Consider the following 19,227-nt stretch of genomic DNA (forward strand, 5'->3'; position numbering starts at 1 on the left):
TCTCCAACAGCAGCATGACAACGCTAGAGCCCATACAGCCAGAATTGTCACTAACTTCCTCGCAGCCAACAACGTCAACGTCCTTCCGTGGCCTGCACGCTCACCCGACATGTCCCCCATAGAACACCTCTGGGACTTGATGGATCGTCGTGTTCGACAACGACCACACTCTCCAGCCAACCGGCAAGAACTGATCTTGGCCATCCAAGAAGAATGGCGTCAAATCCCACGTGACCTCATCAGACGACTGACATTTTCTGTGCGCCGAAGAGTTTTTGCGTGTATTGAGGCATTTGGTGGTCAAACACGCTACTAATGACTTGTTATTGAACGTGAGCGATTGTTTATGTACTCTGCCTATTGTCCATGATTCTGAAAGCTCGATTTCTTATACCACACCCAACTTTGGGGGGCTCTGACGTCATTCTCGGTCGCGGTATGATTGTCATTTTCAGTGCTGATTATGTTGATATATTGATCTTCTCAATACACTTTACTTCAGGCATGTATGTTTTGTTGTTTTTGAGCAAGAGGTACAAAGGGGATTAAGCTTGTCATACGATGTAATCCTCGAACGATATTGACAATTGTCACGATATATCGATATATTGTAATACACAATCACAATATCGCGATATAAACCGCCGGTCAAAAAAAATATAAACCCATGTTAGATAATGGCTAAAGTGAAACAAACAAGAAATGGTTTTTCGACAGTAATATATTTGATACAGGTATCATAGTTGTGTTTTGGACCTTAAATTTACAGTGTTTCGGCGACTGTTCCAAAATCTCGCTTCGGACACATTCATATAAAAAATTAAGACACATGAAAATGAGTCCACTCGAGAGAAGGCTTTTCGTAAGGATCTGACCAAAGATCTATCACCGCATACATTAATTCAATGAATCATAGTATGTTGTGAACATGTCGAGCAAAGGTGGAAGACGTATTCAAAGCGAGGCATACCGGAGTGAACGTTATGCTGTAGGATCTGTCCCGAGATCTAGCTAAGGATACACTAAGCCATATATTACACAGAAAATCAATTCCTGGGCTAATTGTCTCGTCATTCGCCAGCGCAATAAATCCCCGCTTTATCGAGCGGTTATGAGAAGATTGGTAATGAATGTAAACAATGCAATATCAGCTTGTGGTGATTTAGTATTGACGAATGAAACGTTTCTGTTCTTATCCGCGTTCAGTGTTGTTAATTTAGGTAGCCCAGCGTCAGCACCTGTACGTTAAACAAAGCCTTCAATTACTAGCTAATATTGACAAGACGGGCTTTCCGTTTTATTAGAAGTTATATTATTCAATAAAACCAGTGTCCTAATTAGTTTCGCTGAATTGGTTTGATTTGCCAATGTGATGCACTTTTACGATGCTATTATGAAACTACAACATTTTATGGAAAAATAACTACTTCAGTTATTACATATTTTCGACCTTTGTTTTCTTGATCAATGTGGTACGGAAATGATTTTTTTTATAATTGCGTTTATTACATGAGTAATATGATGAAGAGATAAAAGATGCAGTACGGTCTTGCTACCTCCGTACAATGTAACCCCCTTAATCCGGATGGACCGAGATATACCTGGAATTTTGTGAACAGCGTGGTGAATTACATATAATAATAATAATAATAATAATAATAATAATAATAGTCCATTTATATGACGCTGTACTCAATGCATAAGCATGCTCTAAGCGCTTAGACATGAATATCATATTTTGTTTATTAGTATCTGTTCCAAGCATGTGCATTTAATATTATAATGTATATATTTTTTTCCAAATCAAGTTTTTATGTTAAACGCCATCTTCAAGAAAACCAAAGAAAGAGTTACCCTTCTAGAAAGTTCAATACTATGCTCGATTTGTCTATAGCTGTTCGGAAAGAATCCATACCATAGATTAGTCTATAGCTGTTCTGAAAGATTCCAGACCATAGATTAGTCTATAGCTGTTCTGAAAGATTCCAGACCATAGATTAGTCTATAACTGTTCTGAAAGATACCATACCATAGATTAGTCTATAGCTATTCTGAAAGATTCCAAACCATAGATTTGTCTATAGCTGTTCTGAAAGATTCCATACCATAGATTAGTCTATAGCCGTTCTAAAAGATTCCAGACCATAGATTAGTCCATAGCTGTTCTGAAAGATACCATACCATAGATTAGTCTATAGCTATTCTGAAAGATTCCATACCATAGATTAGTCTAAAGCTGTTCTGAAAGATTTCATACCATAGATTAGTCTATAGCCGTTCTAAAAGATTCCAGACCATAGATTAGTCTATAACTGTTCTGAAAGAATCCATACCATAGATTAGTCTATAGCTGTTGTGAAAGATTCCATACCATAGATTAGTCTATAGCTGTTGTGAAAGATTCCATACCATAGATTAGTCTATAGCTGTTGTGAAATATTCTATACCATAGTTAGTCTAAAGCTGTTCTGAAAGATTCCAGACCATAGATTTGTCTATAGCTGTTCTGAAAGATTCCACACCATAGATTAGTCTATAGCTGTTCTGAAAGATTCCATACCATAGATTAGTCCATAGCTGTTCTGAAAGATACCATACCATAGATTAGTCTATAGCTATTCTGAAAGATTCCATACCATAGATTAGTCTAAAGCTGTTCTGAAATATTCTATACCATAGATTAGTCTATAGCAGTTCTGAAAGATTCCATACCATAGATTAGTCTATAGCTGTTCTGAAAGATTCCATACCATAGATTAGTCTATAGCTGTTCTGAAACATTCCATGCCATAGATTAGTCTATAGCAGTTCTGAAAGATTCCAGACCATAGATTTGTCTATAGCTGTTCTGAAAGATTCCAGACCATAGATTAGTCTAAAGCTGTTCTGAAACATTCCATACCATAGATTAGTCTATAGCTGTTCTGAAAGATTCCATACCATAGATTAGTCTATAGCAGTTCTGAAAGATTCCATACCATAGATTAGTCTATAGCTGTTCTGAAAGATTCCAGACCATAGATTTGTCTATAGCTGTTCTGAAAGATTCCATACCATAGATTAGTCTATAGCTGTTCTGAAAGATTCCATACCATAGATTAGTCCATAGCTGTTCTGAAAGATACCATAACATAGATAAGTCTATAGCTGTTCTGAAAGATTCCATACCATAGATTAGTCTATAGCTGTTCTGAAAGATTCCATACCATAGATTAGTCTATAGCAGTTCTGAAAGATTCCAGACCATAGATTAGTCTATAGCTGTTCTGAAACATTCCATACCATAGATTAGTCTATAGCAGTTCTGAAAGATTCCATACCATAGATTTGTCTATAGCTGTTCTGAAAGATTCCAGACCATAGATTAGTTTAAAGCTGTTCTGAAACATTCCAGACCATAGATTAGTTTAAAGCTGTTCTGAAAGATTCCATACCATAGATTAGTCTATAGCTGTTCTGAAAGATTCCACACCATAGATTTGTCTAAAGCTGTTCTGAAAGATTCCATACCATAGATTAGTCCATAGCTGTTCTAAAAGATTCCAGACCATAGATTAGTCTAAAGCTGTTCTAAAAGATTCCATACCAAAAATTAGTCTAAAGCTGTTCTGAAAGATTCCAGACCATAGATTAGTCCATAGCTGTTCTAAAAGATTCCAGACCATAGATTAGTCTATAGCTGTTCTAAAAGATTCCATACCAAAAATTAGTCTTAAGCTGTTGTGAAAGATTCCATACCATAGATTAGTCTATAGCTGTTCTGAAAGATTCCAGACCATAGATTAGTCTAAAGCTGTTCTGAAACATTCTATACCATAGATTAGTCTATAGCTGTTCTGAAAGATTCAATACCATAGATTAGTCTCAAGCTGTTCTGAAAGATTCCATACCATAGATTAGTCCATAGCTGTTCTAAAAGATTCCAGACCATAGATTAGTCTAAAGCTGTTCTAAAAGATTCAGTACCAAAAATTAGTCTAAAGCTGTTCTGAAAGATTCCAGACCATAGATTAGTCTATAGCTGTTCTGAAAGATTCCACACAATAGATTAGTCTAAAGCTGTTCTGAAATATTCCAGACCATAGATTAGTCAATAGCTGTTGTGAAAGATTCCGAATCATAGATTAGTCTAAAGCTGTTCTAAAAGATTCCGTACCATAGATTAATCTATAGCTGTTGTGAAATATTCTATACCATAGATTAGTCTATAGCTGTTGTGAAATATTCTATACCATAGATTAGTCTATAGCTGTTCTGAAAGATTCCATACCATAGATTAGTCTATAGCTGTTGTGAAATATTCTATACCATAGATTAGTCTATAGGTGTTCTAAAAGATTCCAGATTACACCTGACTCCAAAAGCATCTAAAAATAGTAACTTCGACACCACTGCTCACATTAGATAGTACTACATTCCTGACAACTAACCGTTGTCAAAACACAATGCAATGAACTTCTAGCGAATCTCAACAGGAACAAAGAAATACAATTACAGTATTGTTTAACAGTAAACTAAACTATAACAGTAAACTGTAACAAGATCCTCACTGTTAGTGATTATTGTTTGTAAAACTAATTAGTTGTAATAAAGTCTTTCAAAAACCTTCATGTCATATTTTTCGGATCGATTTGTTGGGCCTTAGGGTTTTCAGGCGGAATAGACGCTTAAGTTCCAATCGCCGCTGAATTTCTCTGAACACATCATTTCTTTAATCGTAATGAGACAAGCGACAGAGCAGTTTCAAGCTTGAACATCAGTATAGAACAGGCGCTAACAAAAATGACAATTTCAGCCAAAACAAACTTCACCGCGCGTTAGACAAATTTGAAAATCAGTGCATCCAGTGCAGTGTTAACACATTTTGAACCAAATTGGTCAAAACTCACCCGGGTGAAAATACCCTGACATTAGCGATGATTCTTACAATTTCGTGTTTCCTAATGAAAATAACACAAGATTACATCGTGTTATCGCCGACCGCAAAATAAGGCAAAATGAACCTTTTCTTTCCTTCTTAAAGATTAACATTTTCTCGACCGATGTTTATAAAGTGTGTTGCTTCAATGCTGACTTGGGGCCGGCATGTTTCAAGTAATTCGCCTTCAATTTCCACACCGATTATGTTGCTGAAATTACTCCCTTGCCTCATTAATCTCAACGCGGTTGCCATGGCAACCGCCATCGTCGTAATGGAGGTACTCCTTTACTCGCGAAGGACATCTTTGGTCCGTGAAGAGAAAAAAAATTCTTCTCTAATTACTCTTGTAATTACTAATGGCGAGCACGATCAATAGATGGCTAAATGTCCCACGAGGCCAGCGTATAAAAAGTGCAGTTCACAGAGCTCAAAGATATCCATCCTAATCAGCTCCTGAAGAGAACATATTTTTTACGAAGGTGGTTACAAGAAATTCAACTTCTATCTTTTTCAATATTTTCTCTAATTTTTAGTTGTGATTATCTATTAAATTTCGTGCTGTCTTCTATTAATTTAAATTTGTTTTCATGCAGTTGATTTAATTTTTTATTTTTTTGTTTATTCAGGTGGTGTGGATGAAATCGAACGTACAGAACAATATAAGATTAAGAGTAGTGGGCTCGTTGTTATGTCCTTTTGAAACCATATAGAATGGTTTAAACCAATAGGCTACTCGCCAGCTCGTGAACATACTGTCGACGTTCCGTACTGCTCATGCTGTCATACTTTACACAACCGTTCGGTCTTCCATTTGGGAGGTCGACGTCACACAACGAGCCACGTGACAGCAGAATGTCAGGCTTCATTGTTGGTCACCCATCCGATGTACCATAGGGTAGAGTAGGTCGTTCAGCAACCCATGCTTGCCGTAAAAGGCGACTATGCTTGTCGTAAGAGGCGACTAATGTCGGGTGGTCAGTCTCGCTGACCTGGTTGATGCATGTCATCGTATCCCAATTGCGTGGATCGGTGCTAGTGATGTCAATCACTGGATTGTCTGGTCCAGATTCGATTATTTACAGACCGGCGTCATATAGCTGGAATATTGCTGAGTGCGGCGTTAAACAACAAACAAGCAGAGCGACTTGTTAAGTTAGGTACTTCAAACTGGAAGGGGGCGGTCGGGTAGCCTAGTGGTTAAAGCGTTCGCTCGTCACGCCGAAGACCCGGGTTCGATTCCCGACATGGGTAAAATGTGTGAAGCCCATTTCTGGTGTCCCCCGCCGTGATATTGCTGGGATATTGCTAAAAGCGGCGTAAAACCATACTCACTCACTCACTCACTCAAACTGGAAGGGTGGCAACGACCCACGCCACAGGACACGCGTAGTGAGCTCATGACCACAGTTTGTGCCCACCCAATCCACTGTACAAGAAGCCTGGCGTACTGGGCACACATCCATCCTCGGTCTCCCCACAGGATGATAATGAGTAACACCCTTTCGTGAAGGTCAAAACCCTCGTTGGTTCACTAATAATTTGGCAATGGTTACAGGAGGTGATGTCAGACTGCAAGCAATGCCGCGGATCAAATAGTCTCTTTTCAGATCCGTAACATCTGACCATGTGTCTAGTGACCACCTTTGGCGTCACTAGAGTTCTGGAGACAACTAACACTGTCTGAGGCGCCGAAATTAGCTTGCAGAGTTGCGTCCCTTTGGCGTGACAAACCTACTGGTCATCCAGTATAAGTTGAGGTGAGGTGAGGTGAAATGGGGTTTAACGTCGCGTCCAAGATTATTGCACTTATATAGCGACGTGCATGCACGTGTGTGTGCTTGTGTGGCTGCTTGTGCTAGTCCGATGATGCCGATTTATAGTGCTAGCTCACTGAGATACCATGCCGCAGTTTAACATGAATACCCCACACAGACACAGTATACTGACTCCGAGCCGACCAGTCCTTGTTTTAGCCCCTTAATGCCGAGCGCCAAAGAGGGTAACAACAAGTACCATCTTTTTACGTCTTTTGGTATGACGCGGCCGGGGATCGAACCCGGACCTTCCGCTCTCCGGGCGGACGCTCTACCACTAGACCACGGAGGCGGTCCAGTATATGTTGAAGCACCTCACAAAAAGCGTTTGAGACAAGTAGGTGGTGCACAGAGTAGACAGGGTAGACAGGGTAGACAGGGTAGACAGGGTAGACAGGGTGTTCGTATGTTGTGTACTTGCAGGACACGCCGATGGGTGGCCCACTCGTCTAAGGCGCCGCGATTCGCTGTGCAGAGTTGCGTCCCTTGGGCCCGCCAGAAACCTATGATTGTGGGTTCGAATCCCGGTTGGCCCCGATTATGTTTCTAGGTTTGTCAGCACCATACCCGTGCTCGTGGGTTTCACCGAAGTGGTAAACGTCTTAGACCTGCATCACTTCGGGCTTTCCTCCCACATTAAGCTGACACGCCGTGATATAACTGGAATACTGTTAAAAGCGGCGTTAAACCCAACTCACTCACTCGGTGTGACAAGACGATGCCAGAATGCTCTAATAGTCGTTTGATATAGTGTTAATTACAAACAAAAGAACAAGTTAAAGAGAGTTAAGCATGGCTAATTCATACATTCCCAGGATCGAGAATAGGCCTATAATGTCTTAAATTACATTGAGAAAGAATGTACAAAAACCCCTTAAACATTGTCAAAAGTTAGCATTGCCACTGGTCTGGCTTCTCAATTGTTGTTTTCTATGTAGATTTGCTGTCACCGTTTTCACAGTCATCGGGTACCTCACATAAGCACGTATTATTATGTACTATTGAACTCGCCACCAGAACTCGTTGTTAGCCGAGACAGGACACGCACAAATCCAATGGTACTACTTGCCGCGGACCACCCGCTACCCCTTTCTTCCTAATGGTACACGCCAGTGGGCGGACTTCATACATAGTCATAAGGAGTTAATGGTCATGTAGTAGGTTGTAGGCGTTAAAATTAACTGAGAGAGGATTTTGATATTTCGGACCCATCCCTTTTAAAAAGTACTGGACCGGCCCTTGATCCTCATAATAGTTCTATATCTGACAGCATCACACCCTTGCTCTTGGGACCCGTGCAGATTCCGGGTAGAATTGGTCTTCAGCAACCCATGCTTGCCGTAAAAGGTGACTATGCTTGTCATAAAAGGCGACTTACGGGATCGGGTGGTCAGGCTCGCTGACTTGGTTGATACATGTCATCGATCCCAATTGCGTTGATCGATGCTCATGATATCAATCACTGTATTGTCTGGTCCAGACTCGATTATTTACAGACCGCCGCCATATAGCTGGAATAATGCAGAGTGCATTAAACAACAAACCCACAGAACCGAATCATATTGGACTTGACACACCGCAATGTGGCTAAAATACAGTTCCAAGCGCAGAAACCCAATCCACTCACTCACTCGAATGTTGTATGCAAGGTTCTGTTTCCATGACAACAACAATACTACAAAACTACAATTCAAACTATTCAATTGAAGCGAAAAGAAAAGCCCCCCTTTTATTCACATAAAGATGCCTTGGACACACGTCATTGTTGAGCAACACATTCTGTATCCCCGAGCCTTCCCGAGATGACATCAATTAGGAATGTGACGGTCGCCTGTACGACTGCGCACGTGGATCGTGCCGGCAAGGTGCTCTGACACGTGACCGGACGTCAGTTAGAGAAAAATCAGGAACACTATCCGGTGTTTCGTCAGATTTTCTTTGTCACAGGCGAAGCATCAATTTCAATAATGCAGAGGATCGGGTTAATTCTAATCACATGGACGGATTCTTTCCCTGTAAGCTATCGCATTCACAAGGAACCGTATCTCCGTGGACGAATATTGATACGAAACGTTAAACGTACACGGCTCACCAGTTTACAAATTGACACCAGGCCTGGTGTATAAAAGTAGCAATGAAGTTTCTGCACGTAATTTAATATTCCACGTTATCATTTTTTTGTCTCCGTGATGTGATATAGTACGTTCCCCCATTGTAGTCTAATGTTTAAAATCAATAACAGTGTGTGATTCAACCCTTTGGTGTACTTTCTAGAAATATTTGTAAAAAAATTATTTTAACTTTTTAGGCGTTTTTAGAGACTTTGATGTTGACAAGCAATATGAAGCTGATTTTTATCGTTAGTAAACGCGTTCACTCGCAACGGTAAACGTTCGGGTTCCCAACGTTGGTACAAAGTGTTGTTAAACGCCGCCATATAGATAGAAGAGTGAGGCGTTTAACAAGAAAAACAAAACAATGTGTTAAAATTGAACGTCGTACCCCCAGAGTATTTCTGCCATAGTACGTCGCTGAAGATGAGAATAATGATAATGACGAATAAAATGACGTTGATAATGGTTGTGAAAATAATGAAAATGATGATGATGATGATGATGATGATGATGATGATGATGACAAAGATGAGCGAGTACTTAATGCTTAAGTCTCGGCACCTACGTTGATGGTGACAGAAAGAAGATCAGGATAATTATGATAATGACTATGATGACGATGATGATGATGATGATGATGATGATGATGATGATGACAAAGATGAGCGAGTACATAATGCTTAAGTCTCGGCACCTACGTTGATGGTGACAGACAGAAGATCAGGATAATCATAATAATGACTTTGATGACGACGATGACATGTTTTTAGTACATAGCCACACAGAGGTACTAGCAAAACTGTATCTACTTCTCAGCTCCCGTGGGATTATACCAGGAAGATTCCCGACATGGGTACAATGAGTGAAGCCCATTTGTGGTGTCCACCGCCGTGATATCGCTGGAATAGTGTTAAAAAGCGGCGTAAAACCTCACTCACTCACTCACTCACTGATGTCCCCTGCCGTGATATTGCTGGAATATTGCCAAGAGCGGCGTAAAACAATGCTCACTCACTCTCCGGAGATGTTAATCGACGCTCACACTATCAACCACCGGTTAGAGCCCCCAAACCGAAAGACGCTGTCTTGCTGCAACTCATTATTACCCCCCCCCCCCCCCCCCCCCCACCCCACCCCATCCCCCCCACCCCCATGTAATTATTTAAAGATCCTTCAATCACCGACAGTCTTCGACATTCCATATTCCCGCCAGAGACATTTGGCTATTTTTTTTTAAAAAAAACCCACGCTAATGAGTTTCTCCAGTACATAAACCTCATGTTTCAATTTGGTGTTGAATTTATCAAACTCACGGTCGATCCAGCTGGCTTGGAGTTAAATTCCACTAATCTCCCTTCCCACCAGGATACACCACCTCTAAATTTCACTATAATCAATGACACGAATCGTAATCCGTTTGTTCCGAATTGGCAGTCCGAGTCGTGTTTTTAATTAAACCACCTCTTGGGACCTTGCGCCGTACAACGCTAAACTCCACGTGCCGTCATAGAAAGCAGCTGTGTAAACGACAGGAAATTTTAAAATTGCTTTTTAAAGAGAAAGTTTTGGAGAATTGAGTTAAGTAACCATTTCCTGTTAAGGAAATGAAAGTTTTACTTCCGTTCGTCTCCGTTTCTTTAACCGGCTTTATTTTACATAGACACCGCGCTGGGATTCGAGGAAATGAAAACAAAAATATGATTTATCCTGTTATAAAACTTACCCGCATAAACATATAGCTGCCAGGAACGTGATGAACGAATGATGCCTTGCTGAAGTAATATTCCAAAAGCATGGCAGAAAAACTATAATCAAAAACAACCCGTGAAAATGTGAAGTGGTTTGCGGTTTAAAACACTTTCGGATAATTCTCATGAGATTCTTCAACAAAAACAGAAAATTCAATTTTGTGTCTTTTCTCTGTGAAAGAAATTCCTTCACAACGGGGAACTCAATAACTGGACTCACAAGGGATTATTCTGGTGCATATCAATATTCTGAAATAATGTATCGATTTTTGTTAAAATGGTGTGAATGTTTGGAAATAAACAGACAGACAAACACGTGATCATGGAACAGGAAACGGCGTCAACGAAGGCGGTTCCATTTCTGGGAATGTTTTGCTAAAATGTGTGTTTTCGCTGAATGTTAGCGGAATTTTTCATAGCCGACTATTTACTTGCGGTTGGGTTAAGCTGCCTAATTGATAAATCGAATTAAAGGCGTTTTCTGCGGTAACATCTCACGGGATGTCAGTGGGATGGGACGTAGACAACAGAATAAAGGTGTTTCATAACTTCCGCTTCCGGTGCACCGAGGAATGTGATGATATTCAGACAATCTATGTACTCCGAGTGTGTTCGAGCTGTTTGTCTCTGCCGTGGTGCTGACAGTTGTCAAGACTCACCCCTCTGCCGGCACAACTGGTTACAGCCAATCTGGCTTTACATAAGTCACTACTGCTACAACAACAACTACAACTACTACCACTACCACTACCACTACTACACGACATGGTTGAAATATTGCCGCTGTGACTTTAAATTAATCACTACTACTACTACTACTACTACTACTACTACTACTACTACTACTACTACCACTACCAACACTTCTACTATTACTACTACTACTACTACCACTAATACTACTATTGCTACTACTACTACCACTACTACCACCACCACTACAACTACTCTGGTCTAGTACTACTACTACTACTACTACTACTACTACTACTACCACCACCACTACAACTACTCTGGTCTAGCGGTAGATCGTCCGCCCGTAGTTCGATCCCCGGCCGTGTTATACCAAAATACGTTAGAATATGTTACTTATTGTTATCCTGCCTGGTGCTCGGCATGGAGGGGCTAAAAAAGGACTACTACTATTACTGAGTGAGTGAATTTGATTTTATGCCGCTTTTAGCAATATTCCAGCAGTATCACGGCGAGGGAGACCAGAAATGGGCTTCACACATTGTACTTATGTCGGGAATCGAACCCGGGTCTTCAGCGTGACAAGCGAACGCCTTAACCACTAGGCTCCTCGACCGCCCCCAACCGCAAGTTGTGCCTAAAATGATAATAACGCTATGAGCATAAAAGATATGTAGATAATTTAAAGAAATGATAACCCCGAAAACATAATATTGATAATAAATGGGCGTTGATTGTCTGATGACAGCCACCCGTTGTTTATTGAAAAAAATCCCCCCGAAAAAAACCCCATCAAACGAGACGACACGACTGCGTTCTTGCGACGTCCTCAAAATGAATGATGTAAATAGTGAACAGTGTTTCTTCAATGCGTCGCTTCAAGTTTGTAAACATTTCTTTCGCAATTATTGTTTTGTGCATTTCACAAACACAACAATTGACTGGCGTTCCTTTTCCGGTAAAGTATATTTAATTATAACATAACTCGCTGTGCAGAGTTGCGTCCCTTTGGCATGCCAGACTGAACCTCTGACTGTTGGTTCGAATCCCGGTTCGCCCGATTATGTTTCTAGGTTTGTCAGCACCATACCCGTGCTCGTGGGTTTCACCGAAGTGGTAAATGCCTCAGACCTGCATCACTTCGGGCTTTCCTCCCACATTAAGCTGACACGCCGTGATATAACTGGAATACTGTTAAAAGCGGCGTTAAACCCAACTCACTCACTTACTTACCCATTCACCGTTATTCCGGCAAGCACCTGGACTCTGCACGTGCTATCGTGCTATCTTGCCCTGGCATGTTTGCAAACATACTGTATACAACACCAAGCCGCTCGACACCATCACGCCTCCTTGTGAGATGAGAGCTTCATGCAGCTTAGCGAAGAAATTGTTTCAAGGACCACGTGTTTACACCTTGGTCTCTATGGCAACTATCTGTCCAATCATCTCTCGACAATGAAGTGTTTACACACTTATCAGTGCACTCTTGAATGAGTTGTGACACATGCTGCGTAGGTGGAGAGTAGCCTCCCTTTGCTACTGTCATACTCGTTTCTGCTGATCTGCAATTCGGACTAAACTGAATATGAAAAACGCGTGTTAAGAAACGGGATCGTTAGAGTTATTTCCCTTCTTAGTTTAGGATAATTAATTAATTGAGGCTATTAGGCAAAATAACAATAAATCATCTGATACACGGGTGTGTCATTGTATACTCGCCAGGGAGCTGAGAATGACAATCGAGTGCACACTAATCCATTGATCGGGGTAAAAATGTAGGGCTTTGAGCACACTTAAGGGAATGGATTTAGCGCATTATAATTATTTACATTATAATTGTGAGGAGCTCTTTACATTATAATTGTCGACTTCACTGAATGCCCTGTTTCAATTCTTATTTTTTATATTTGTTCAATTTGCGATTGATTCGAGATTCCAGTTGACGAGTTAAGCCGAAATGTTTATGTTTGTTGATAATATTCCAGCTATATGACGGCGGTCTGTAAATGATCGATTCTGGACCAGACAATCCAGTGATTGACATCATGAGCAACGATCTACGCAATTGGGATCGATGACATGCATCAACCAAGTCAGCGAGCCTGACCACTCGATCCCAGTAGTCGCCTCTTCCCACAAGCGTAGTTGCCTTCAACTGCAAGCTTGGGTTGCTGAAGACAGGACAGACTTGGTCTCACGTGGTGCCTTGCGTGCTGTCTTTATAGGATGACGTTGAAACGGTGCTCATGCTGTTAACCCCTAGGCTTTCTTTAGTCACCCACTCACTCCACCGGATCCACCCTTCCATTCACTTAACCAATCACACAATCATCCACTCACTTACTAACTCACTAATTCACTCACTCACTCACTCACCAACGCAAGCACCCTCTCACTCACTTAACCAATCACACAACCACCCACTCACTTACTAACTCACTCACTCACTCACCAACACAAGCACTCACTCACTCACCATGAACCTCACTCAATTAATCACTCACTCAACCAACCATACTCATTCACCAACTCACATACTCACGCTTCCTTGCACTCACGAATGAATCTTTTTACACACCAATCTACCTAAATAACACTCATTCAACCATCCACCCCTCACTCGGGGACACGGGTGGCCCAATCGCCCATGGCGCTGGGCAGAGTTGCGATCCTTTGGCACGCCAGAAACCTGTGATTGTGGGTTCGAATCCCACTTCGCCCTTATTATGTTTCTAGGTTTGTCAGCACCATACCCGTGCGCGTGGGTTTCACCAAGGTGGGTGACGTCGCGTATCCCCTGGGGCTTTCTTAAACTGACACGCTGAGATGTAACTGTTCACTGCGGCGTTAAACCCAACCCACTCACTCACATGAACGACATGCAACGTACCCAATCGTCCCTTGCAAGACATCCCTCATTACATATGCAAACACAAGTTCTTTTGGAATGCATATTATCAACGTAACCAAGTTTGCCTTGCACTTGTGTCATTTAATTCGAATTCCTGCCAAACATATTCCAAACCAATCTTAATCTCCCCATAGCGACATCATGAGATCATGGAATCTTTATGCCATTGCAGGAGTAACCTTGAGCGGCTCTCATAACAACGGCGACAACCAGACTCAGCAACAGCAGCCCAAACCTGCTGAATTTCATTGTGGAGTTTTTAGCTCATCTCTCAGAAGCCATCGCCACACCTGTCAGGGTCAATTGGTGACTTCATTCATCAAACGTCGGCCTCTGCGTAGTGATCAAAGCCTGCACAGTTGTTATTTCGATTTGTTAATGGAGGGGCGAGCTGTATTAACATCTAACCTTTAAAAAATAAAATTACAATCTTCATAAGAAATGCATTATCCGCATTTGCTTTTCTGTTGAGGATGCTGGCATTTGTATTTTAATTGTCTTCCCGGTCGCAATAGGTCCCTAGTACCTCATGCTTATCTCTCTGTAGATATTCCCGGTCAGAATAGGTACCCACTACCTCATGCGTGTCTCTCTGTGGGTATTCCCGGTCAGAATAGGTACCCAGTACCTCATGCTTATCTCTCTGTGGGTATTCCCGGTCAGAATAGGTACCCAGTACCTCATGCTTATCTCTCTGTGGGTATTCCCGGTCAGAATAGGTCCCCAGTACCACATGCTTATCTCTCTGTGGGTATTCCCGGTCAGAATAGGTCCCCAGTACCTCATGCTTATCTCTCTGTGGGTATTCCCGGTCAGAATAGGTCCCCAGTACCTCATGCTTATCTCTCTGTAGATATTCCCGGTCAGAATAGGTACCCACTACCTCATGCTTATCTCTCTGTAGATATTCCCGGTCAGAATAGGTCCCCAGTACCTCATGCTTATCTCTCTGTGGGTATTCCCGGTCAGAATAGGTACCCACTACCTCATGCTTATCTCTCTGTGGGTATTCCCGGTCAGAATAGGTCCCCAGTACCTCATGCTTATCTCTCTGTGGGTATTCCCGGTCAGAATAGGTACCCACTACCTCATGCTTATCTCTCTGTGGGTATTCCCGGTCAGAATAGGTCCCCAGTACCTCATGCTTATCTCTCTGTAGATATTCCCGGTCAGAATAGGTCCCCAGTACCTCATGCGTGTCTCTCTGTAGATATTCCCGGTCAGAATAGGTCCCCACTACCTCATGCTTATCTCTCTGTAGATATTCCCGGTCAGAATAGGTACCCACTACCTCATGCTTATCTCTCTGTGGGTATTCCCGGTCAGAATAGGTACCCAGTACCTCATGCTTATCTCTCTGTGGGTATTCCCGGTCAGAATAGGTCCCCAGTACCACATGCTTATCTCTCTGTGGGTATTCCCGGTCAGAATAGGTCCCCAGTACCTCATGCTTATCTCTCTGTAGATATTCCCGGTCAGAATAGGTACCCACTACCTCATGCTTATCTCTCTGTAGATATTCCCGGTCAGAATAGGTCCCCAGTACCTCATGCTTATCTCTCTGTGGGTATTCCCGGTCAGAATAGGTACCCACTACCTCATGCTTATCTCTCTGTGGGTATTCCCGGTCAGAATAGGTCCCCAGTACCTCATGCTTATCTCTCTGTGGGTATTCCCGGTCAGAATAGGTACCCACTACCTCATGCTTATCTCTCTGTGGGTATTCCCGGTCAGAATAGGTCCCCAGTACCTCATGCTTATCTCTCTGTAGATATTCCCGGTCAGAATAGGTCCCCAGTACCTCATGCGTGTCTCTCTGTAGATATTCCCGGTCAGAATAGGTCCCCACTACCTCATGCTTATCTCTCTGTAGATATTCCCGGTCAGAATAGGTACCCAGTACCTCATGCTTATCTCTCTGTGGGTATTCCCGGTCAGAATAGGTACCCAGTACCTCATGCTTATCTCTCTGTGGGTATTCCCGGTCAGAATAGGTCCCCAGTACCACATGCTTATCTCTCTGTGGGTATTCCCGGTCAGAATAGGTCCCCAGTACCTCAAGCTTGTCTCTCTGTGGGTATTCCCGGTCAGAATAGTTCACCAGTACCTCATGCGTGTCTCTCTGTGAATATTCCCGGTCAGAATAGGTACCCACTACCCCATGCTTATCTCTCTGTGGGTATTCCCGGTCAGAATAGGTCCCCAGTACCTCATGCTTATCTCTCTGTGGGTATTCCCGGTCAGAATAGGTCCCCAGTACCTCAAGCTTGTCTCTCTGTGGGTATTCCCGGTCAGAATAGGTCCCCAGTACCTCATGCGTGTCTCTCTGTGAATATTCCCGGTCAGAATAGTTCACCAGTACCACATGCGTGTCTCTCTGTGAATATTCCCGGTCAGAATAGGTCCCCAGTACCACATGCGTGTCTCTCTGTGAATATTCCCGGTCAGAATAGTTCACCAGTACCACATGCGTGTCTCTCTGTGAATATTCCCGGTCAGAATAGGTCCCCAGTACCACATGCGTGTCTCTCTGTGAATATTCCCGGTCAGAATAGTTCACCAGTACCACATGCGTGTCTCTCTGTAGATATTCCCGGTCAGAATAGGTCCCAGTATCTCATGCGTGTCTCTTTGTAGATATTCCCGGTCAGAATAGGTCCCCAGTACCTCATGCTTGTCTCTCTGTGGGTATTCCCGGTCAAAATAGGTCCCAGTACCTCACGTTTCGAAATGATTCCATATGTTCAAGATCAAACACTGGTGTGGAAAATAATATTGTAAGAGATGTATTTCAACCAGTTTGACAATTCGTTGACTGGTATGTCATACACTTTCCATTGTGAGAGTATGTTGGTATGCAGAATGTATCAGCTGTGAAGATGGTCCTCCTTGTTTGTTCACATACTCCAAAGAAATGGCCAGTTCTGGGCAGTAGCGCCATTATGGCAGGAAAGGGAGACAACTCCCGTCGATCTATGACCACTACGACATAGCCGTGTCTTTGTGACGGTCCTTGGGTGAGGATAAATTACGGAATGTTAGGATCTGTGTTGCAGGAATTGGCCATGGCTCTCGAAAATTGAATATACATCAGTGTAGGATATTTCCCCGGGGAATCGTTATTCTGATAACACGGCAATAGACGTGCGAATGATGATTTGTCAATATTGAGTACAGGCCAGGGGGGATGTGAAAAAAACATAAACCTACCGTTGTCCGATGGATTAATTCTGACGGTAGTCTAGGAATGTATGTTCTGTTGGAGATATGGTTTTTGACAGTATTGATTTTTACCCTTACAGCTACTTATTTATACGACTGCCTCATTTGATGTATCTTACATCACGACATAGTTTCCCCGGCAGGAAGGCAAGCTAACTGTATTGTTTCCAGATGATATCACCGATGATGTAAGGAGTGATCGATGTAACCGCGTGTAATTACACATTTTCATTGGGCATACTGAAAACTGTAACATGTTGTTATCAGTGACTGCTAGCTGTCAATGATAAAGGTGTGGTTGCTGTTGATGATGATTATGATGATGATGATGATGCGGCTGATGACAATGACAATGGTTGATAATTATCCTGCTGATGTCTGTGGATGATGATGATGATGATGGTGATGATGATGACAATGACAATGACAATGACAATGGTTGATAATTATCCTGCTGATGTCTGTGGATGATGATGATGATGATGATGGTGATGAAGATGATGATGATGGTGATGATGATGATGATGATGATGACAATGACAATGGTGGATAATTGTCCTGCGGATGTCTGTGAATGATGATGATGATGATAATGATGACGACGACGATGGTGATGCGGCTGATGACAATGACAATAGTTGATAATTATACTGCTGATGTATGTGGATAATGATGATGATGATGATGATGATGATGATGATGACGATCATGATGATAACGATGATCACCACGACGATGCTGATGGTGCTTAGACAATGATTGTTAATGTCGCTTCTGAAAATGACCGTTGATGCTGCTGCTGAAAATGACTGCCGATGCTGGTGATGAAGATGCCGATAACGTCAGTGACTTATGGTGGTTAATGATATTGACTGTGATGCTGTGGATGATGATCATGAGAATACTGCTGCTGATTATATTGCTGCTGCGCTGATTACAGATACATCCATGCATCTGATGGTGATGATAATCAGTGTTCGAAATATGTGCCTGGCCGCTAGCCAAATGCCAATGACTTTTAGATTTGGCTTGTGTCAGTTCCGTAAAGCTGACACGACTGTATATATGTCCAACTAGATGTGTGTGTATATATATATATATATATATATATATATATATATATATATATATATATATATATATGTTTACATCTAGTTGAAAATTCTAGTCAATACTTAATTATTTCTGGCATTTTCCACGAATCATCAAGTCAGTTAAGGCGTTAAGTAAAAGTCAGTTGTCATTTCATTTTGTAGTTTATCGGAAACTGAATTTTGACTGTTCACTGATTGTGACTATGACCACCGCAAACGTCAGACAAACGTGACGTACCAAGAACCTTACAAGCTTCATCGTTGTCCGTAATAATCTCAATTCTATTTTTATACATATTTCAAATGGCGACCTTTATAAAGTACGTGCATCTAATATAATATGAGGTTTAGCAACATTTTTTTAACAAGCCCCCCAGGCCAGTGAACGTTGGAAACACTGATGGTGATACCACTGATAATGATGATCGAGGTAAAAGATTACCGCGACATGGACGGTAACGACGACGACGACGATGATGATAATAATGATACAAATGACGACAACGATGGCGATGACGACGACGACGATGATGATGGTGCTGCCGCTGCTGCTGCTGCTGATGATGGTGATAGTGATGATGATGACGATGATGATGGTGATGGTGCTGCTGCTGCTGCTGCTGCTGCTGCTGCTGATGATGATGATGGTGAAAGTGATGGTGATGATGATAGTGATGGTGATGATGATAGTGATGGTGATGATGATG

At 42.0% G+C, this 19,227-nt stretch overlaps 1 protein-coding gene across 1 annotated transcript; it reads left to right on the plus strand.

Moving 5' to 3' along the window:
- Nucleotides 1-14,345: 14,345 nt before the first annotated feature.
- Nucleotides 14,346-17,786, plus strand: LOC139460333 (collagen alpha-1(VIII) chain-like). The gene is made up of 3 exons (XM_071241825.1): nucleotides 14,346-14,541; nucleotides 14,677-16,800; nucleotides 17,704-17,786. The coding sequence occupies exons 1-3, from the start codon at nucleotides 14,346-14,348 to the stop codon at nucleotides 17,784-17,786; spliced, it is 2,403 nt and encodes an 800-aa protein (XP_071097926.1).
- The last annotated feature ends 1,441 nt before the right edge of the window (nucleotides 17,787-19,227 follow it).

The sequence above is a fragment of the Haliotis cracherodii genome, unplaced genomic scaffold (assembly GCF_022045235.1).
Source record: "Haliotis cracherodii isolate W230 unplaced genomic scaffold, xgHalCrac1.p SCAF_14, whole genome shotgun sequence".
In the NCBI taxonomy this organism is placed as follows: Eukaryota; Metazoa; Mollusca; class Gastropoda; order Lepetellida; family Haliotidae; genus Haliotis; species Haliotis cracherodii.